Raw genomic sequence first — 23,289 nt, 5'->3', positions numbered from 1 at the left:
ATATATATATATGTATATATATATATATATATACATAATATGCACAGTATACATGGTACTATAGGGAATTAACCTCAATATTTAAAGTCGTTTGGCTAATTCCTAACGCCATTCTTATTTTTCTAACGGAAAACACTTTGGCGCAGCTGCTGTACAAATAACAGTGAGCTGACTCTAATCTATGAAAATAAACGTGAGTTCTGAAAATGCACACACATCTCTGTATGTACCTATGAATAAGGCTAAACGTGTGTACTTTATGGTGCATGCAGGTGTGTGTGGTGAATCTGGTTGGTGTTGCCTTGACTACCGGAGTGTGAAGGTATGGTGGTGTCCAACATCAAGTCTGGTTATTATGGATGTAGCATACACACGCGCGCGCGCGCGCGCAGACATAAACGGGGAGCCTCTGCGACAGCAACGCTCGTGGCAAAATGAAAACACCTGAGTCGTGACGAGGTTACGAAACGGCCTCGGTAGAGCAGAGCGGGGTGACGGTTGAAAAATAAAACCGTCGTTCAAAAGCAACATGAAACACGGAAGGACGGACAGTCAAAGTCGAGTCAGCTTTGAAATACTCACGCTCTTCTTCCGCAGGTGCAGCCCGTGCTTCAGGAGCCCCGGCAGGTCCCGGATTTTGTGTTTGAGCTGAGCCTGGTCTCGTGCGCTCCGGTTCCATCGCAAGCCCGCGAGCAAGCCGTCCTCTGCGGGCTCCGAGTCCTCCATGGTTCTCCCTCCTTCACCTCCCGTCTGCGAGGTCGAGCTGCCTCCTTCTCCTCCTGCGCTCCTGGTTGTCTACTGTATCCTCACAAGGCGCACCGCCGCCTCCCGCGCCCGTTCGCCATTTCCCCCCGCCTCGCGCTCACACTCTGCGACCTGCATCTGCAACCGCACCGCGCGCAGCTTTAACGACCTACTCAGTGTATTCCGCAGCACGCGACGCTGCTGCTCCACCCAATGGCTCGCGCGTCCCACTCCTCCAGTACTACCAGGTTGATGTGTGTCTGCGTGCGCGCGCGCTTGTGCGGTGGGGGGTCACAGGTGCGTAGAAACATTGCATCACTTCCACCTCTCGTTCTCCGACACTTCCGAGGATAAAGGTGTATTTAACCACCACGCGACCCACGACTGAACGTTGTTGATCTGAGTTCTAAGTTGAACATTTTGGACAACAAAAAGGGACAACAGTCCCTGAGGGGGGGAAGGGAGAACAGGGACCAGGAGCAGAAGGCACCAGGCAGGGCTACGTCACCACATTACCTGGCTCACATTTCCATAGGTAAACAAAGAGCAGCCACATAGTTTGTGTGTGTGTGTCCATGTGTGGGTGCATGTGCGACTACATTCAGGAGCCCATTTTTTCTGGTTCCAAGCTGCATTTCGTCCTGACACTGTGGGAACAATGAGGAAGCCTGGAGCCAGGTTAACCTGAGGCAGTTGAGCAACATGAAACAGAATCTCTCATCTGAACGGTCCGCACTTATATAGCGCCCTTTAACCTAAGCTGAGTTCTACAAAGCGCTTTACAGTGCGTTTCTCATTCACCCATTCAACAGTGGTAGAACTCGTGCAAGCGGCTCACCTACCACTGGCAACAACTTGGGGTTCAGTGTCGTGCACTAGGACACGTCAGTATTTGGAGGGGCCGGGGATCGAACCGCCGACCTTGCCTTTGGGGAACTCTTAATCGTCACAGTACAGCATCAGTTCATCTAGACTTCTGGGATATTGATATGTCCAGTTAGGAATCCCCTCCTCAGTGGGTTAACAGTCTTGGTTTCCACTGTCCATGCTTAAGTCATTTTGTTCTCAATAAATTACACAGTGTATATCAATGATTTAAATGTTCCCTTAAATTTTTTGAGCAATGTAGTTATCCCTTTTTAAGCAGTTTTCTCTTCCTTTGTTAGCAGCGGTGAAGGAATGTTTGCACAACATACCAGTTTGTTTTGGTTTAAATGAGGCCGATTTCATCACTAGTATCGATATTAGTGTTATTGTCAGCTGATAAGTGATGAGAAAGTGCACGAAAAATATTCACATTATATATTTATCCCTTTTAAGACATGACATGTATAACACTTCTGGCTTCAACCACTCCCTAAAGTTTTGTTTCTCTTTTACACATATTTTATCCATGTTCCATGCATGTTTCTTACTTCATAGTGCACTCGTGTAGCGCCAGAATCAGAAAACTGTGTTCCCGACACCCGTCAAATCAAGAGTTTGATTGATGTTCAAAATCCATCCTGCATATCAATATTTTTTTCACATTTAATTTGTGTTGTGGTGTTAGGTTTTAAATAATAGTTGCTGCCCACGTAGCGTGACCTAGATTAGCTAGAAAAGTTATTTATTGGCAGTAACACTGATAACAAGTCAGGTAAAGTAATATTTTAGTGCCACCAGGGCAACAAAATACAACACTCTGTACTGGAGTGTCCACGTTGTTTCCACATTCCAACCTATGATCTCATCAGCACACTGAAGTAGGAAGAATGATTTTCCAGTTTCAGATGTGGGACCATTACAGAAATAGTTATATTTCTTCAGCTATATGTGCGAAGTTGTGGACAAGATCGAGCAGCGAGTTAGAAAATAATAACAACAATGGGCAACTGTGCTGTCAGCTCTTTAATTGGCTGTATCACGATGGATTCCAAATTTTATTTGGCAGAAGAAGCCTTAAATTTCAGTGACCCTCGCTTCATATTTTTACTGTGAATGTTAGATTTTTGTGTGATGCAGTGATTCGAAAACGTATGATGTTCCTCAACTCTAAAAAATAAGTTGGGCTCTAAAAAAACAAAACAAAAACAACAAAAAAGTTTGCATCATTCTTTTTGAGTATTGACAACTTCTACTGAAACTGTGTTCAACAAACTATGTTGTGTTAGCGGCATTAACTTTTCTTCTACAGTCAAAGGTATTTTTAATTGCCAGTTTCAATCTCCTGAACTTGTCCAGACATTTTAAGATACAGGAGAGGACTTGAAATCCTGAACTCAAGGTAAAGAAAATTTCAAATCAACTAACGCTGAAATTTTTTGGTTAAATTATACACGATATTAAGTTGACGGAATTTCAAACATTATAATGTCAACACATCCCATCACAATAATGTATTTAAGTGGTGGAAACAGGTCCCTTTAATTACTTCATAGAGTTTCTCTGCAAGTACCATAATCTACTCTTTACAGTTTGTTTATTTTGCAGTTGCAAAATCACAATATCAGCCAATAGATTGTTTTTTCGGAAAAATACAATACCTGCCAAGCAACATTTATTGCTGTGCTGAAGTTATTTCTTGAACCCTCACAGACTCTTCCAAAAAGTTAGTGCAGCACAAACAAAAAATGTTGAATATGTAAAATTGCATTTGTTTCCTGCTTTCATACAAAACAACATTTTAATGTTTTTGTTGCCTCTTAGCAAATTGAACAAGACATGTCATTTGCGGATATAAAATAGATCTGCAACTTGTGAAATGAGCTAAATGACCTTTTTATTATGCACTGAACAAAACATCATTAGAGCAGTGCTGAATTTATTTTTTTTAAATCAATGAAGGCACACACTGGCACTGTGGTTTTTGCAGGAGAACAGTAGCCTACCCAATCCCAAGCAACATGCAATAGCCTATATAATGCATTCAGAGTATTTTAAAAATTTCTGTTACTCTATAATGGGTGACAAAGCTTGTCATATTCTGAATCCAGAATAAAATACCGCAACAGTTCCTTTGCATCATAATCAGAAGGATTTAGTTTTGTCGCCTCATGCAATACACATGTAGTCAATGCAAATGAGAAGCTTGCATTTTCTTTCTGCCTTTTCCATCTTTGCGGCTTTATGTGCAGTGAATGAGTCATGGACAAGAGAAGATTCAATATATGCCTTGAAAAAGAGAAAGATTTTCTAAGGGAACTGGTGAACATGCAATAATTTAATTAAAGAATTCAAATGGATGTGATATAAAAGAATTAATTTGAATTCAGTAGATCCGAGAGGATCTGAGCCTGATACTCTACAAGACATAAAGCCGAGCAGAGTTCAGCTTGAGTGCAGCGGGTTCAGTTGTATAACTCAGATGTCGAGCCTGCTTCTCGATAGGACTTGTAATCTGGGATAATTGGCCCCTTTCAGGGACCCAGATTATACCAACACCATCGCTGTCAGAGGTAATGGGCCGGCATGTGTACTGTTTGGCAGCTGAATAACGCACACACACACACACACAAAAACTCTCCTTTTTTTGGTTTGATCAAAATACCACATCAACATTTCATCCATTCACATGTCAATCCCAAGTTCAGAGCACTTTTTCTCCAAGATGCAGGAAAAGAACAGCGTGGCGTAGAATGACACAAATATGATCAATATCCACTGCTTCCATCTTGCATAAAACTCAGGATGTTATTGTCACCTTTCTTGTGGCAATCCAAGACTTTGAACACGTGCAAAATTGAAAGTTCACAATCAAGTGGCACAACTTACAGCACACGATAAGTCTCTGATGGAGGCCGATCATCAAAGACTTCAATCCCACAAGGGACCAAAATGACTGTAAGGAAGTACACAATCAAGGTGAAGATGCATGAAAGATTTACTCTCCACGGACCCCTCAGCTCTGCCTGTGATCACTTCATTTAAAGTTATCCATCTGAACTCAATAAAACTGTTGAAGCCTGCAAGGGTTAAAACTCAATTAAATGAGGATGACACAATGCTGCAGGTGCATTACGACTGACAGCAGTTTCTTTCGCATTAGATCTTTGAATAAATCACATTTCACGTCATGAAGGTGTGTAAATGGAGAAGGCTGTCAGCTAAAAGTGCTGTATGTTTGGATTAGCTTCTTGCGATAATGAGAATAGATCTGTACCCTGTGAGGACAATGCAAACAACGCAAGCCTGCCAAATCTTTTAAATCTATTGTGTTTACAGATCCATCATGTTGTGGTGAAAGCATCAGGAAAATGCATGGGAAGAGAAAAAAAGCACTGATAACTGTTAAATTTCCTGCAAATTTGGTTCGATAACATTAAAAATCAATATATTTTATCTGTTATCTGTTATTTGTATTATTCGTTTAACTGCGTTTTCTTTTTTTATCTGAAAATTGTGGGTGTTTTGATCAGATTTGAGGCAAAGAAATCCTGAATGATGGGTATAAATAAATTTTCTTTATTATTTTTTTTTACGGTTATCTCTGCCCACTTTAAACCATTGAGAAAAGTATGTGCAAAAACCAAAATGCAGAAATGCACGTTAGAAGTTAATTGTGAAATGAAGCTTTCTGGGCTTTTAAGAATTTTAGCTTCAACATAAAATGGTGAAAAAAGTGTTGATTTGGCTCAAAATCGAATATTTCTACGCTGATGTACAGCTGCTACGTTTCCACTAACAAACCAGTAGTGGTTTAGCTCAAACTTTGTATAACACTGCCTGCTGTTTGCAAGGTGAACGTTTTAGAGTGAGCAGCTCCTTCACAGTCCACCAGATTTGTTTACTTTCTGGAGTTGCTTCTGATAGCTCTAAAACGTCTCAAACTGTGTCCTTTGAATTTGACAATATTTTCATGTAAAATAAGGAAAGTTTGAAGTGATAGAAAAACCCCAGTCTCATGCTGATTCACATCAATGTAAGCTGCCATATGGTTAGCTATGTTGAACCTCACTGTCAATCACAAATACAGAGAGAGTCTTCTTACTGAAGGTGGTGTGGGTGGCAGCAGCTCTGCTTGAACAGCTGTTTAGAACAGGGCTGAAACAAAGGGTTACACAGTTATGATGAGATGAACCATCTTTGCAGTATTTTGAGCTGAAAAATCCAAAGAACCATTCTGGGGATATTTGAGACTTTAATTAGTTGACTGAAAAGGAACCTTTAAGTTTTCTCTTATGGCTGTTGAATGAGTTCTCTGTAGGAGGCCTGACGTCATTAGTTGGCCATACAATCCAAAAAAAGCAAAGCAGTGTCGATATTGGTTAGTATGATGAGTTTAACATCAAAAAACTGCCTTTTTGAATGAAGACAAAAGTCTCATCAGGGGCCTCATGGGTTCTATAATGTGCCCAAGTGCAAAAGCAGATCAGCCATTTTTCAGATCATTGCTCTGATTGCTGCCTTCTCAGATTTGATGCTGAAGCAGAGGCCGTGAAACTACGATATTACGACTGAGAGGAAGATTTTGTGTGCAAAATTCCGACAAAGTGACAGCCTATTGTGCACATTTGTACCTGTGAGATGAAGGAGAAGTGTGATAATCGGTATGCTTTCTCCGCAAGAAGTTCAGAGGCTAATTTTCTTCAGATTTTAAGTGAGGGAGTTAGTGTGCAGCACATGATTTGAATCGCTTCACTTTAAACCTGAAGAATGTTGCAAATTTAGACTTATAGGACCGGCAGCTTCATGAAAGTGAAAGGAGGAAATGAGGAAAACACTCAGTGTTTGCTGAATTGCTGAAGAAGCAAAAGGATAGAAGGGGACTTTGGGCTTTCTTGTGCCGAGTCTGGAGGATGATGAAATATGCTGTTCTGCGGTCCCTAGGGACCCCACCAAGACCAGCCGCTGATACATGCACACACAGTCACATATGCGCACACAGCAAAATCAAATAAACGTGATGGAGTGTTTGAAAAAGCCCCACATTGCAGAGCATACTGTATACAGTGCTACACGGTACATGATGATTACATGATGCAGAGGGGGAAGAATGGATTACAGGGGGAGGGGAAGTGGAGTAAAGGAAGAGATGGGAAAAAAGAGGGAGAGGAACAAGAAGGCCGTAGCAGAGAGAGATAGTAAACCAATTACCATAGGACTGGAGAAAGCCTTTCATCCCAAAACTGTCACCACACACACAAATATACTCTCTTCTATCTTTTCCCCCCACCTCCTCTGCATACAAATACAGTATCCACACACACATTGGTCAGACATCTCTCTTTATCACTCACTCACACATATATTCAGAGCTCTCTTCAAACAAATGCACTCTTGATTAAATATTGAAGAGAGCCTGTGGCGAACTGAGCGGAGATACAATTCCTCTCGTCTCTCATGGAGCTCCCCATCCAGGGACGAAGGAGAGAAAGAAGTACCGGAGGAAGAGAAGAGAAGGGAAGAACACAGCAGCTCGAGAAACAGACACAAAGGGAAGGGGAGGATGAAGAGGAGTGGAAAGAGCGAAGGGTGAGAAGAGGGACGAGAAAGGGGAGAGGGAGGAACCAGCATTGCTGTGATAGAACAGCAGGAAAGGAGAAACTGCTAGGGAGGAGAGGATGGAGCAGAATCAGAAGGGGAAGAAAAGTGAGGAGAGGTCTGCCATGTTAAGCAACAAGCTAAATGTAATATGGCAGAGAAGGTCAGAGCTGTACAAGAACAAAAGCAAACTGACACCATGAAAGAAGTGATACTGTTCTTACTTTCATTGTAGGTATTTCATTGGCTACTTATTACTGCAGGATGGATGTAACAGAGCAGTCAGTGCAACACTTAGTTCAGACAGAAATATCCCTACAACTATGATAGAAATTGAAAGTTTGTACAGAAGTTTGTGGTCCCCAGCTAATAAATCTGATAGGCTTTGGTGACCTATTTTTCTTGAAATCATGCCATGAAGTTGACAATTGTAGTCATATGGCGGGTAGACTGCCATGAAATTTTACACACGTGCATGTTCACCAGAAGATCAGTGTGTTTGGTGATCTCCTAATTTATTTAGTTTTTGCATCGCCATCAGGTCAGCATTGTCCAATCAGCCTTAGCAGAGCAAATGTCTGCATGTTAACATGCTCAACTAAGACAGCGAGCATGTCAAATATTGTAACTGCTAAATATTAGCATTAACAAGTTGAGTATGTTAGCACACGAATGTTAGCTTTTAGCTGGAACAGCTGCTGTGCTTAACCCTTATCAGTACACGTGACAAAACCTATTAATCCGTACACTTGGGATCCAGCTGGACCCCAGTAGTATTTCATCTTTCACATTTCTGTACCTGTCCATATCCTCTTAATATATATTTTCCTAAAATGTGTGTCGTCTATAGATACAAATATGAAAGAAACAATGAAATTACTATTGATGATTACTGACGTGTATTGCTTACAATGTTAGTGTAAGAACTCCTGAACTGAAATGAAACACAATGCAACTGAAGCAGTCATCACAAGAGCAACATAACACAAACATACATAAATAAAAGATGCACAGTCCGGCTGGGGTCTGGCTGGGGTCCACATGTACCCCAAATGATTTTTTTTATATATACACACCACAAACCTGGTTGGAATCAAATAAGCTTTGGTGTATGTGATGGCAACTATGTGGGTGACAACTACCTAAAGGGACTAAAAAATCCAACTTACAAATAAAAAAATATGACAAGTTATAAACCCCTGGTGTCTGCATTGGACTCCAAATGTACTGATGAGGGTTAAGTGCAGCGTCACAGTGCTTCAAGCATGGCTGCAGATGCTTCCACTTCTTTCACACAAAACAGTTATGTATGTACATTTTAGAGTCTGAAATTAAAATTATGTGAACATGTTGTCAAACAGAACCTCTTAATCAGCATCACAGTGATTATGATATTCATGCTGAGACGATTTGAAGAGCAGTTTGCTGATATATCCAACACATTAATTCATACATGCACATCACATTTAGATTCATAGACTCAACCTCTGTCCTGCCATGATAACAAAAGCCCTTCATTAAACTTCTGATCAGTGTGATGGTCAGATATTGTCCTCGGTTGTCAAATAACAGGACACTCCTTGTCACCCTCTTACCAGAAGTAATGCATGATTGCCCTCTAGCAGCAGGCCTGATGAACTGCAGACTGAACACATGAATGTCACAAAGTCTATTCAAGGCTCTTCATCACATTGTTTAGTACAAACTTTGAACACTTTAGTGAAAAACAAATCAAGGTTTATACAATTAGACACTGTGATGCACAAAAGAACATGTGGGGGGAGATGGAAGTAGAGAGCTTAGAAAGAAACAGAAAAAATGCCAGCACTCAGTTGCAGTCTTTTATCTGAGAGGTGTCTAGACAGAACCCACAAAAATACAAATAAAATGGATTCATTTCATAAATAAAGGGATTTGATTACACCGTCAGTTCCTAATGCCCAAATGGCTTTTACAAACAGGTGTTAAATTTCTTTTTGATGACACAATAGGATTTGTGCAAGACGAGTACAGTATTTTTGCAAAGTGTTTGTTGTTTTTAAAAAGTCGTATTTAAAGTAATATTTTATATGTTGAAATGACAAGTTGTTGTTTTGATTGTAAATATTCATCACCTGATCTCATTTCTACATCTAGTCTCATGACCCTATCTATGAAACTCAAGTTTGAGAGCTTGATTATTTTAGTCTACATTGTTTTCAGATGCTGCAAATTCCTGTTAAAGTTTAGTTTAAACAAACGACTACAAGCACAAATCATGTATTAATCCAGTTTAGGAGGACTAGCCGCACTGGGTTTAATGAATACACAACACAATATGGGTCAAAGAGCATATCTTTGCCATCAGGTTGCTAACAGGCAACCACACACAGGAAGTATTACTCTGAAAGGTCACACCTTCTATCACAGACCTCAAAAGGAATCATATTTGTTTGATATTTTTAGATTATAACATATATTACCTAAAATGTAAATATTTGGTATTATTGCTAGGTGATACGACAACATACTGTACACTGTGAGGTAATCCCAGCGATTGCTTTGTGTTCATGCTGGAATTTCAGGATTTTTGCGACTGTGTGGTATCTTCATTGGTCAGTTTTTGCCTGCGTCACATCATTTGTCAAAAACAGACATTCCTATTAGTTAAAGGTGAATTAGACTTTCTGACACACTTCATAGTACAGTTTATGGATCAGTGAAACAGTAAAAATGGAATTGAATTTCCTCAAGTTTGAGTTTCACTAATAATGAAAGAAAAGAAAAAGAGGATCTGACTAAATAATAGATTTTTTCTGAGATGTGATTACGATGGGCTTGTCTGAGGAGAAACTGGAGGATATGCAAGTGGAATCAATTAATCTTTTGTCATTAACCTAATAAAAATATGCACATTTTATTCATATCATGTTAAGTCAATGTAAAATTTCTGGTCTTTGATTTCAGACAACTTCAGGACTTTAAATGCAAGTTCTTCTAAGATTTTAAATGATTATTTGAATGAACAATTTGCATCCAAGTTTTTAAGAAACATGACCAGCACACCACTAAGCAGGACTTCTTTGAAAATTAAAATGAGCCTCAGACCTAACAACATGCATATTAGAAATTAGCTGTGTGTTTTCAGTACACTTTAAGATGGGTCTTGTTTGTTTCTTTCCATAAGGATTAAACTTTTTTGTTGCTTTTACCATTTTGAAGGTTAGCAGCAGATTCAGTCCCTACGTCTGTATACTAATACAATACAATACAATAACTTTATTAATCCCCGAAGGGAAATTTAATAAAACTAGGCTACATAGTGTGAAATGCTGTCACTTGTCCCAAACTGTAGTAGTAAATAAAGTTACTGCTGCTGTTCCACATGGATAAATGCTTTCATGTGGATCCTTTTGCTGCCTGATGCTGCAAGTATTTAGTAATATCAGAGGTAAGATTCCTACAAACAGCTGGAAGCAACAAACTACATTTTAGCTCCTGTTGACATTCATTACTGGTGAACCTCAATAATCTGACCTGTGACAGACTTGTTGTGTTCATAAAGTTTTATTTTTTATGAATTCTTCAGTTTGTATTATATGTGACAGTGTAGGACAAAGTGAAAAACAAAAGCGTTTTGGGGTTTTGACACACAAACTACACTATCGGTCAAAAGCTTTAGAAAGCTCCAATTTTTCCATTTTTTAAACTGAAATTAAAGTAGGTAAAGTCCAATGAATGGCTTGAAATGGTATAAACATAAGTAGTGAACTGCCAGAGGTTTAAAAAAAGGGCAAGGTTACCCATAACTATAACTGAAAGATAATTACACAAAAAAAGCCTTTTTCTGAGAACAAGAAATGGGTTAACAACTTAAAGCTGTTCTGCAGCAATGGAGGTTGGTCAAGCCTTGAAAGCTGGTGCTACAAAATCCTACAAGTGTTCCAAATTTTCTTGATTACTTACAACCCCCTCTGTCTGCATAAAAGTAGTGTTGGAACACACCATGGTACCATATCCTCCAGAGCATTATTTGAACAGTATTGTACTGCAGAATGTAGTGTTGCTATAAAAATGGTGAGGAAAAGGCAATTAACAACAGTAGACAGACAGACCATCATACGACTTAAAAATGTAAGTCTTTCCTACAGAGAATGTCAATGTGTCAGTGAGTATAGTTTTCTTCACCATCAAAAGGCTCAGAAATTGGAGGAAACTCTGACAGGAAGAGGTCTGGAAGACCCAAAGCCACAACGGAATCAGAAGACAAGTTTCTGAGAGTCAACTGCTGGTAATAGGTCACAGGACAACAGCTTCAAACACAGCTTAATAATGGTCGCAGTAAGAAGTCTCAGTTTCAACTGTGAAGAGAAGACTTGGAGTTGCAGGTTTGACAGGTCGAGTTGCAGCAAGAAAGCCATTGCTAAAAAAGAGGCTTGCCTGGGTCATGAAACACCGCCAGTGGACTACTGAGGACTGGAAGGAGCTATTATGGGCTGATGAATCAAAATTTGAAAACTCTGGTTCGTCACGCAGGATTTTTCTACACTGTCAAGTAGGAGAAAGGATGGTTCCTCGTGTGTGACATCAACTGTATAACATGGAGGAGGAAGCGTGATGGTCTGGAGCTGTTTTGCTGGATCCAGGGTTGGAGACTTGTACAGAATGAGAGGAACTCTGAACAAAAACAGCTACCACAGCATTCTGCAGCGCCATGCAGTACCCTCTGATATGTTCCTAGTTGGTTAGAGGTTCATCCTACAGCAAGCTAATGACCCAAAACATAAGTCCAACCTACGCCAGAACTACCTTAGGAAAAAAGGACAAGATGGTGAGCTTGAAAACATGGAGTGGCAAGTGGAGAACCTGCAAGTGCCACACATATATGAGAACTTCTGTAAGAGAGTTGGGAAGAACTTTTTGAAGTATATTTGATTTCCATTGTGGAAAGAACATCATGAGTGTGTTCAGCTGTTATATCTGCCAAAGGTGGCTACTTTGATGAGTCAAAAGTTCTGAATACATATTGGATTCAAAATAGATTTTTTTTTTAAAAACTGATTTCTTTATTTGTTCTATGCTTTCATTTCAGAGTACAATGAGACATTAACATGCATAATTTCCAAAAAAGAAAACTGGAAGAACTGGGGTGTTCTAAAACTTTTTACCAGTGGTGTATGCATTTTGTTCTCTGTGATGTTTTGGAGCAATATTGGTGGTGAAATATGAGGGGGAAAAAAACATGAATCGATTCACACAACTCAAAGTATATCACTTGTGCATTCCTATCTGTTAATGTAACTCCATGCAGTTTTGACTTGTTTAGACTTATTAGGTCTTTCTTAATAAGGGTGCGTTGCCAACTTTAATTTAAAAAATGATTAGGGCTAATTCAGACATGAAGCCAACACATTCAGATGCCATCAGATTAATGGGAACGAGTGCACATCTGAAAGAAGATATACTTAAACAGGAAAATACAAAATTGGAAAGAAAGGCAAATTTGCCAATAGTTCTAAGGTTCAGAATAGATCTTCATTGTTATTGTTAAACAACAACGAAAGGCAGTTTTGCAGAACTGTGGGTTAGTGGCATACAACAAACTGGTTTATCAACTTAAGCTTAGCTGACTTTTTTACACCTTTGTTTCAAAACTTACAACAAACAGAATTCACAGTATATTTTTTTTATTATCCCTTATTAATCCCATGAGGGGAAATTCTGATTTTTGCATATCTCCCCAACTGGGGGAGTCAGAGCAACGGGTCAGCCGTGGTACAGCGCCCCTGTAGCAGGAAGGGTTAAGGGCCTTGCTCAAGGGCCCAACAGTGGCAGCATCGGGGCTTGAACCTCTGACCTTCTGATCACTAGTCCAGAGACTTAACCGTTGCGCCACCACTGCCAGGTTTGATTTCCTGTTAATGGTTATGTGTGTGAAACACAGACTTTTGACACTTAAAATGGAGAGTCAAAACCTTGCAAAATGTCTCCTGCCGCCACTTTGGTTATCACACCCTTTCTAAGTAATAATTTCAGCAGAATTTCAGCAGAAGCAGGAAAGGAACAAAAAAACGCAGAGTAAGAGAAAGCCTGCACGGACGCCTGTAGATGACTGACTGGTGAAAATCTGCTGAATAATATTTTGAAAAAGGTGATTAGCATGAATAACCTTTTGCCGCTGTGTGTCAGAGTCCCTTGACACATGAGTTACACTGTTATGATCTTTTATAAGAGTTACTACATCAGTGCTGAAAATGAGAGGCGTGTGCAGCTGAGCATGCTACTGATTGCCTCATCACTGACTGACCTGACTGACCCGGGAACCAACTTTTGCTACCAGGGAAACTGAGAAGAGAGGAAAATTGAGCAAGCTTCCTCTCACAATTCACAGACTGTACACTAAGTCATACTGTGTGCTACAAAGTTCAAAATAATGCATATACAGTGTCCACTGTAACCTGTTGTGAAGATGGTCGCTTGACAGAGATTACATGAGATAATGTCTGGTGTTTTTGGTTTTGGCTGTGACTGTAAAGTGATTTGATCTGTAAAATCATGGCAATGTGTTTTATACAGCAGTGAGATAGTTCCCATGTTGCAATTTGGCCTAAAAATGCTTCTCTAAAGCTGCTTGGATGTTGCTTGTTGGATAATAGGCCTATTTTTTTTTAACTGAAATTCCTTCAGCATCATAGTAAATACATACTAAATAATGCAAGCGATCCAAACAAATTGCATGGCAATTACATGACTTTCATCAGCAGAATGACTTATGAAGTTATAATGGAGGATGCTCATATTGCTTTGGATTATAGCCATAACATACAGTGCAAATTATCCAAATTTAGAGTGTAAGCCTTTATGCTAGCAGTATTAACACATTACTAATACAGACTTGATGGTTTAAGGGAAGAAGACGAGAAGTTTCGGGAATTTTACAGGTTTGGTTATGAAACAACAGCAGGGAATACATGGACTTTTTCTTGAGCCTCAGCTGCTGTTGTAATAGTGTTTACAACCTCTCCTAGTGGTCATGTTAATGCGACTCGGCCCCTGATCCGCTGACAAAATTCTCCCAATCTGCAATTGTAGTCCATCTATGTTTGTCACTTACTGGTTTCAACACACACTGAGAATGAAATGATTGACGTAAAACTTGTTTGTCCTGGTGAGCTGGTGACTGTTTTACCCTTGTTCCCTAAACCTCATTTCTTGTGCCCTTTAATATACAAGTATGCATCAGTGTGTACTGTATTGGTGCACTAATTATACGCTGTAAATGTGAATTAATTCAACTGGATGAGCTGCATTCTAAAGCAGGAGCATGAGAGAATTTGCCACAATATTGGCTTACCTTTAAAAGTTGCTCTTCCAAAGTCCCAGTAACAATGTTTTTTGTGGGTTTTTTAAATCTTGGCAACATGTCCAAATGTTGCTTCTTCTATGCTAGAAAACACATCGTGAACGAAACAAACAGTCGGCACCATGTTTGAGCATTTTCACCAATGACAGTCATAGATTTGTAGGGTTTCATACAAAACAAACCTCAGGCTATTGACAAGTTTAAAACTGAATTTTGTATTGTCTCTATTGTTGTATTTTGGACAGACAACACGCAGCTTTAACCCTAATGCATGATTATGAACAAAAATCATTTCAACTTTAATAGATGTAATCACCATTAATTTAAAAAAAAAACACACAACAGGACTTTCTAGATAATGTAGTCAGGAAAAAGTTCATATTACTATTCTGTGTGACAGTGATAGAATTTACACTGACAAAATAAGAAATAATAGTTTAATAATAGTAGTGAAGCACAAACTTTACACACACACACACACACACACACACACATACACACACACATACACACTGTATCCCAGACATTTTGACCTGCACTGAGAGGTCACGGTGGAGTAAGAAGTTACATTTTTAAATTAAGGATAAATGTTGTATTTTGGGAGTATATCATTAGAATATTTTTTTTTATTAGTAATAAACTGTGTTGGAAGATGCTGGACTTTTATGGTAGAAAATAGATCATGTTTGGACACTAAAACCAAACTAAAAAGCAGAAATGAGAATCAGACATTGCTTCCAGCTCAGCAGACTCTCCTCCCAGAGCTGAGAACCAGGCAGGACAATCACCACATAAACCAATTCCATGAATGCATCTGCATGCATTAAAGAACTGGGATAGTTTTAATTTTCCCAAACAAACTGAAAGTGTGTGTTAAGCTATTCAAAAGAGCGGCAAAGATCGGCACTTCCCAATAGGCTCAAACACTGCGCTGCAGCCACCGAGCTATTCTAAAGTCCCAAATTGTCCACTGAAAGTACCAAAACACTCCAAAACATGGACACAAACCCGTTCTTACAACATCTTCAGGAGAGGACATCCACAGTAACTAGTATGCAAGTTATTGCTTCTTTTTTTTTGACCCAATTTAGGAGTTCTCTGGTATGATTCCCCATTAGTAATCCCAACAGACAGAGGGAAAGTTTCACATCAAAGATAGTAGCAGGGGGGAATACAAAGAATGACATTTTTTGAATCTGAAACATCAAACAGAGCCTTCGTAGTGACATATTCAAGGTCGCATTTGTATGTTGCAACAATGAATTGTACACATAGCTGCGTGTAGCTGGTACTTGAAAGAAGAACTTGGACAAAGAAAGTTGAGAAAACATAACTGGAAGTTAGTGAAATAGGCCGATTTTTCTTTGAAAGTTTTAAAGGACGGAAATAATGTGCATGAGTCATTGGTATACATATAGTCTATATTTTGCCAACTTTCACAGAATGTATTTTGAATAACCTGAATATTGATTGTTTTTGTAAAAAAAAAAAAAAAAAAACGAACTCTAGACGACCACAAAGTAAAAGTCAAAGTTTTGCACTTTTGCCAATAACATATTTTCATATTCTTGCATTTTAACACCACAAATGGAAAAAAAAAACACAAATTGCGTCCTCAAGAGAAACAACTGATTCTGCTACTGAGTTTAACCTCATGGAGAAAGAACACTGAAGAAACTTTTACAGAGGCCTCAACGAAAGAAACCCTCCTCTGCTGGTCACAACTGGTCAGGTGACAAGAGGAAAGCTTTACGTCTCAACAACTTGAGGAAAAAGGAGATTTAAAAGCAAATATTCTGTCTTAAGTTGTACTAACTTAATTCCCGTGTACCGGAACTGTTGTGAGGCATCGAGTCTTTTCTGGAAGGCAATGAGAATGAAAACAATATAAGCTTGGGAAATTTTTAAGGAGAGAATAATTGGAAAACAGATGTTTGGGTTTGGAATAAAATGAAACTAGGTTTATTAGTTTTCACTGTTTGAAAACCATCAGACACAATGTAAAGGCCTTTATATTATGTGACCTACTTAATGTATTAAGCACTTAAATGAAAATTGCAAGTGTGCCAACAAACCAGAAGGGAATAAAACTTGTAACTTGCTGTCTTTAGCTGTGACTCATTACAAAAAAAATGCCGTTAACTCCTTTTTTGTTGTTGTTGTTCACACTGCGTTTACTTCAAAATAAGCTCACATTTACCTGTCAACCTTCATTCATATATTAAATGAAATACTGGTTGTTTAAAATGCAGATTTTTGGTACTGGTTGGAAACAGCTTAGTCCTGCAGCAGCAGTGTGACTAACTATGCGGAGAAGCTGGAACTAAAAGTGTATGTCAGTGTGATGATTTACAGAAACACAAGCAAAAACCTAATAGAAAACTTTATGGTATCTTTTCCATCATCAAACCAGAAGGAAATATCTCCATAAGGAACCATAACTGATTTAATGAGCCATTCGCAGTTTCACTGTACCGGCCGTGTGTACTTAGACTTGCATGGCTTAATCTTTGAGACAAGCATATGCTACTGGCAGGATCAACCAGGTAGCCCACAGAGGACATTGTTTAGACATTTAAAGAAAATCTCTTGAAACAATAATTTGGACAGTAACAAACACTGTCACATCGCACATTTTTCTTGTGTGATTCAGCAAAGCAGGAAACCTTTCCATGTTTCCTTTTGATTATCACACCTACACTATTTTTCTGTATAATTCTAACACCATCTTGACTCAGTAGTTTCTCATTTCTTGACATTGTCAAGATATAAGAAAGAATGTGCCGGTTAACAGTTGCTTTTCACAGATCCATCCATCATCTATACACCGCTTAATCCTCATTAGGGTCATGGGGGGCTGGCGTCTATCCCAGCTGACTTAGGGTGAAGGCAGGGGACACCTTGGACAGGTCGCCAGTCTATCACAGGGCTACATATCGAGACAAACATTCACACCTACGGACAATTTAGAATCACCAATTAACCTTAGCAAGTCAGTCAGTAACCTTACCAAATTCCATACAGAAAGATCCCAGGTCGGGACGCGAACCAGGAATCTTCTAGCTGCAAGGCAACAGTGCTAACCACCAATCCACTGTGCAGCTATTTTCACAGCTTAAATATGAAAGTTAGTCAGTCAATTGCATCCGACGGAATCAGTGACATGAATAAAGTTCTTCATCCAGCTCCCTCTGTCCAGCATTGCAGTCAAAAGTTCTTTGCCTTCCAGACCAGTGTCTTCTTCTAGGACCTTCCTTAATGTTGTGCTAGGCCTGCCAACCCTTCTGACAGCATCAGATTTCCATAACAGTACTCGACCAGCTACTTCATTGTGTCTCACCACATTACCTGCCAGGGCTAGTCTACATTGCCTAATGATAGTTGACAAGCTTGAATGTGGGCCATATAGCGACTTGTTGGTGAGATACGATTTCCAGGAGATGTTTTGTACCTTCCGTAGCATTCTGGTATAAGTCCCATCAATTCTTTTTGGGAGTGTCTCCAATAGTGACCAGGAGTCAGATCCATAGAGTAAGATGGATTCCACTGATGCCTTGAATACTCTCATTTTGGTTGTCGTTTTAATTGGAGATACCCATATTTTTGACAGAGTTTAAAGCTCCCCAAGCTTTACCAGTTTGTGTTTCTATATCATGCGCTGTGTTGGTGTAGCCTTCAAGATATAGGAAACTGTAAACTTTTTCGATTTCGGATCCATCTAGTGCGTGCAATGTCTCTTCAGATGTTGGGTTAAGGCGCATGAACATCATCTTTCAAGCATTCCTGTTAATAATATTTAGCCTCTTCAACCCCAAACTCATCCACTATCAAGTCATTTTATTGAAGTTTTTAGACTTTGCAAAGCCTCTCCTGACGTTAGGGAGTCATACATCAGTTTCATGGCATGAGCAGTATATATACTTTATGTTTGTATTTGAAGTGTGGAGGATTTCTTTTGTACAGTTGACAGTTTTAAGACAAGGATTTATAGCAGGAGTAAAGTCCCTTTTAGTCGCTGGTGAAACAATTGCAATTGAAAGAAAAGGAAAAAAAGGCTCAGTCTATGGGTAGGAAATGTATAATTCCAGGCACTGACGTGGATAATTAAAAGCAAAAAGTGAAACAGCATCGCCCAGACAAAGGCGAGTGTGTTGAAAACTTTTAAGTTTAAAGAATTTAAGAAAAAAAAATAATTAATGCCTTTGGAATACATTTTACAGCATAGAAAATCCCAAACTGGTAATATTATTGGATTTTTTAAAGACATAAGCGTAGGCAGAGGTAGAAGGAGCATCCTGGTTCTTTGCTTGAGTTAAAGAACGGTGAAATGTGGCACTACTGTGGCAAAACTATTGTAAGAAAATATCAAGAAATATCAGTGGTCTAGAAAAAGTGCTTGTTACGTAAGATGCAATAAAATTCTTCCTCTTTCTTTTTCTTCTACTTATTACTACTCTATACACTGGTGTAGCATGAATGCATGAATAAACAGACAGGCAAACAGAATACAGAAGAATATTTCAAAACAATTAATGATTTAAAAAATACAAAATAGAACACCAAGGATGTAATATAACAGCAAAAAATAAACTTAAAAATTGAAAGACGAATTATAGGAAGGCCTTCTGATAGAAATGTGTCTTCAAATTGAGTCACAACAAGTGTGAAGTGGGGACAGTTTGCAAGTTCCTGCTATAGTTCTGATGAATATTCTGAGGTCAGGCAGGTCATAAAGGACTTTAAAAGTTAAAAGAAAGTATATCTTTAAATATAACAATAATGTATTGCATTATTACTACTATAAAGTATGTATCTGGTTTTATTACATTGCCAATAGATCAGCATTTTGACTATAGTAGGTCAAAATGGTTAAATACAGTTAAATATTCAAGTTCATTATGTTCAGTGTTTCTCAACCCAGAGCTCTAACACAAAGTTCTAATACTCAAGTTTTCCATTCTCTTTAGCCTCATTAGCATTTCAGTAGCCTCCAATTACACAAAATGGTTTGGACTCTGGTTTAATCTTGAGTTTTTTCTTGTATTTTATAAACTTAATTTATGTTGCTCATGTATAATCTTAATCTGAAAGTATAACATGTACTGGAGCGTTGGACCTTCCAACATTAAGCTCTAGTCATCAACTGGACAAACTGAAACAAAAAGGAACCAATTTGGACGGTCAATCAATCCGAGCTGCTGACACCACAAAAAAAAAAAAAAAAAAGATTCAAACAGTAGACATTAATGAATAAAGTATTCAGATCAGCCAAGTTGTTGCCTCAGTGGGTCAAACTCACACTTGGAAAAACCGAGCATCAGTGACTAATATTGGAACAGGAACGAAACTGTGAAGAAACAACAAGAAACTCACCAATTTCAGGAGGCAAAAAAGAAAAAAAAACTCTGCATCAGGCACATTTTTCTAGAAATACAACATATGTGTAGAAACACATCCTTTAGATAGAACTTCATGAATTCTAATTTGGAAAGCTGATAGCCGAGTGGCAGATTTATATCAGAATATCTGGTCGGGGGGGAAGAACATTTATGTGTTTATTTGTTTAATCTATGTGGATTTTACCAGAGCAGACCATTGGAATGCTGCTATGCAAATGTCTGGTTTTAAGTGGATTTTCCCCAAATGATTTAGCCTAAAATATCACAGGGATTTTTTCTGGTATGTCTATTTGTATGACTGAAATAAGCCAGTCCCCCCAATATTACTATAATTACCTAAATCACACTTTATCCTTTAATCACATATTAATAAGGATAATAAAAGCAGATTGAATTTCTTCATTCATTTTGAAGACAAACAGCATCTTCATCAAATCAACACCCGCCACCTACAGACCGGATGCTCGTCACAATCTTTTGATCTAGTTCCACGCCTGTTGCAAGGAGTTATTGGGAAATCCCTCCGTTCTGAAGAATATAAAATGACAGCTCATGGCAGAGACGAGCCCTGACAACCTTCAGCATCAGCAGAAAGTCGGCAAGTTCTTCCCAGCAGCGCGTCATGCCCTCTAAATTCAGTAAGTTATTTGCAGCCTGTGGTGTGCATGTTTCCTGCCTGCCTTCCTCTTTTTCATTCATTCACTCATCCATGCCCGCTTGCTCTCTGCAGCCGTCCTGGCGGCTTTGATGCTGCTGCCGTTTGCGTCCGGAGCTCCAGTCGAAGACGAACCCGTCGATAATCTGGCAGGCGACACCTCAGGTGAGGAGGGAGAGGAGTGGGAGGAGGAACTCTCCGACCTGCAGAAGCTGCTTCAGTTCACGCAACACCACGAGAAGGAGGTGAGGGCTTTACTGTTCTCAGAAACCTGTGCACGAGTAGCTGTTGTCAAGTTTTTTTCAGTCAGTTTTGAAGTTAAAGTGCATATAATCCTGAAATCCTGCTCTCTACGAAACAACATTGGGCTCAACAACAAAAAAATAACCAGTTTGCATCAATCTTTTTGATGTCATGAAATTATGTTCAACCAACAAACTATGCTGAGTTAAAGGTATCTTAATCACTTCTAAAATTGTTCAGGCATTTTAGCTTAGAGGATGGGACTTGAAATCCTGAAGTCACAGTGAAGAACTCAAGTCGTCAAGTCAAATGCATTCAGTTACTTCAACTTGAATTTAGTTTTAAGTCAACTAATGCAGACAATTTAGTTTAAAGTACACACATTAAAAAGTTGATTCAAATACCAGCATTGTTGTGTCAACCAACCTTTTTAAGTATTATTTGAAACCTAAAAAGTTTTCTTGTAACCATACAGTGTTCCCTTCATCACATCTATTTTATCATCTCTCCTCTGTCAGTTTAAAGATGAGTTCCATCTTGACGTGATATTCCTCGAGCACTACAAATCCCCCTTGTTCCCATCCAGATGCCCGAGCTCCAACTTCAGCAAGGTAAGTTGTTGTCCTCCTCTTCTCCAATTCTGTTCCATTGATACCACGGCATATCAGATGTGGGCACTGACGGTGTTTGTCTCTACTCCTTCCAGGAGGCTTGTCTCCAGAGGTTGGCCCAAGGTCTGCTCACCTACACGGTTCTTCTGAAGCATGTGGAGATGGAGTATCCCGACAGCCCCATCATCGCTGCAGTCAGATTGTACAGCGGGGCCATCGTCACAGCGATCAAAGAGAAGGTACGCCTGACCCGTCTTTTGAACAATGAACAATGAAGACGAAACTAGTATTTGAGTTTGTCACTGCAATGCTGTGCAGCCATTTTGACACAATGGCTTTCATTTGGTTCTTTTTCATGTTGCAGCCGGTAGAAGCCACACTGCAATACATATATATATTAACTAACTTTAACAGGTGCTAAAATGTGTTAGCTAATATTTATTTCTTGAAAATGTTTAGGGACTGAAAGTGTGGAAGTAGCACAAAATAGAATTACTTAACTACCTCACCATTGCACAGTACTTGAGCACTTTCATTCCACCAGATGGCTACAGATGTTACTGTATTCAAAACATCTGCCCTGCTTTAATTCCTTCTGTATTCCCTTTTTACACCCTCCATTTTTGATGTCTTATTTAAATGACTTAAAACCCACTGTTGCAGAAATACAAATATTTTTCTTTTATATATATGCTTTTTTGTTTTTTTTTCCTCATTTTCTTTTATATTTTGGTTTATATATTATCATTATTATTAATATATATTTTTTTAAATTCTATATCTGGGTTTATATATTTTTTTGTTTATTTTTTGCTCATTTTTTTTTCTATATTTGAGTCTTACAGGGATAATGTCAGCTCCTGCATTGCAACTTCGGTTAAAAATCGTAACGCACTATTTGTCACTCCTGGCCCACAGATGAAACACCGTGAGCGGGTCACGGTGCCGACCAGCACCCAGGAGGAGCAGCTGCTTAAGGGGCTCAAAAACCCTGATACCTTCCAGAGAAAGATGATGGCGCACAGCATCCTGCACCACTTTCACACCTTCCTTGTCGATGCCAAAACGTCACTGAATAAACTGGAGAAGCCCAGAGGACGTATGGCCAACAGGGGAATGGCTACTATTAGTTCACTTCAGCAGTTGTTAAAAAGATGAAATTATAAAACTGGATTGTCAAGGATTACCGTTACTCCTGCTGCTGTGAACGCAATGACAAGCTGTGAGGTGTTTAAGGTATTTGAATGTTGACTACTTTAGGCCTTCGAGTTTGAATCACCTTCTATATTATGCCTTATTTAACCTATTTATACTTGCTTATTTATTAGAGAGAAAAAAATCACTAATTTGATAAATGCACTGGAAACACAATTTGTATTTGTTACAATGATTTTAATTTAACTGCAAATTAACCTGGTTGTTAAATAAGAATATATTTTATATTTAAAAAAAAACAATTACTTGACTGTTTATTTTTTGTAAGAAATTTTATGCCAATTTGGTTGACTATTTATTTTACTCATTTTGCAGTACAATGATCTAATTTTTGCTACTACAAGTGACTTGAAGGGATGTTTTTTTTTTTATTTGTACAAGTGCAGAAATAAAAAAAAAAATTTCCATAGATAAGATGTAAGTTTCCTCCTTCAAACACTTCACACATTTCAAAGCAGCAACACATTTTGAAAGTCGCCGTACTTTCGACAGCTCGACCACACTCAAGATATTCTGATGCACACGTTGAATAGAAGCTGGAAAATGTGACCATTGAACTGTAGAAACAAAGGAAACCAAAATGCATTATCATAAGAGATGCATGCATACTTTTTTCCT

General features: G+C 38.9%; 2 protein-coding genes across 2 annotated transcripts in view; one reads left to right on the top strand and one right to left on the bottom strand.

Moving 5' to 3' along the window:
• rapgef5a (Rap guanine nucleotide exchange factor (GEF) 5a) overlaps positions 1-1,009 on the bottom strand; it is a 51,171-nt gene extending 50,162 nt beyond the window's left edge. The window contains exon 1 of the mRNA XM_023278082.3: positions 583-1,009. Within this exon, the coding sequence (XP_023133850.2) occupies positions 583-726 (144 nt within the window). The 5' untranslated portion in view covers positions 727-1,009. The remainder of the gene's footprint in view (positions 1-582) is intronic.
• Positions 725-22,902, top strand: LOC111573783 (interleukin-6-like). Its single transcript, XM_055018072.1, has 5 exons — positions 725-960; positions 20,601-20,847; positions 21,364-21,456; positions 21,552-21,695; positions 22,375-22,902. Exons 1-5 carry the CDS (start codon positions 725-727, stop codon positions 22,612-22,614), a joined length of 960 nt encoding a protein of 319 aa, XP_054874047.1. The 3' UTR covers positions 22,615-22,902.
• The last annotated feature ends 387 nt before the right edge of the window (positions 22,903-23,289 follow it).

The sequence above is a fragment of the Amphiprion ocellaris genome, chromosome 15 (genome assembly GCF_022539595.1).
Source record: "Amphiprion ocellaris isolate individual 3 ecotype Okinawa chromosome 15, ASM2253959v1, whole genome shotgun sequence".
Classification (NCBI taxonomy): Eukaryota; Metazoa; Chordata; class Actinopteri; family Pomacentridae; genus Amphiprion; species Amphiprion ocellaris.
The sequence above is the reverse complement of the archived record's forward strand: the minus strand, read 5'-3'. Positions and strand labels throughout refer to the sequence as shown.

What these genes read in the sequence shown, in the direction of transcription:
- LOC111573783 (XM_055018072.1), top strand. Translation starts at nt 725, where the DNA reads ATGGTTCTCCCTCCTTCACCTCCCGTCTGCGAGGTCGAGCTGCCTCCT. An exon ending in CGCTGCTGCTCCACCCAATG is followed by an intron (nt 961 to 20,600) that starts GCTCGCGCGTCC and finishes AGTTATTTGCAG; the next exon opens with CCTGTGGTGTGCATGTTTCC. An exon ending in TCACAGCGATCAAAGAGAAG is followed by an intron (nt 21,696 to 22,374) that starts GTACGCCTGACC and finishes CCTGGCCCACAG; the next exon opens with ATGAAACACCGTGAGCGGGT.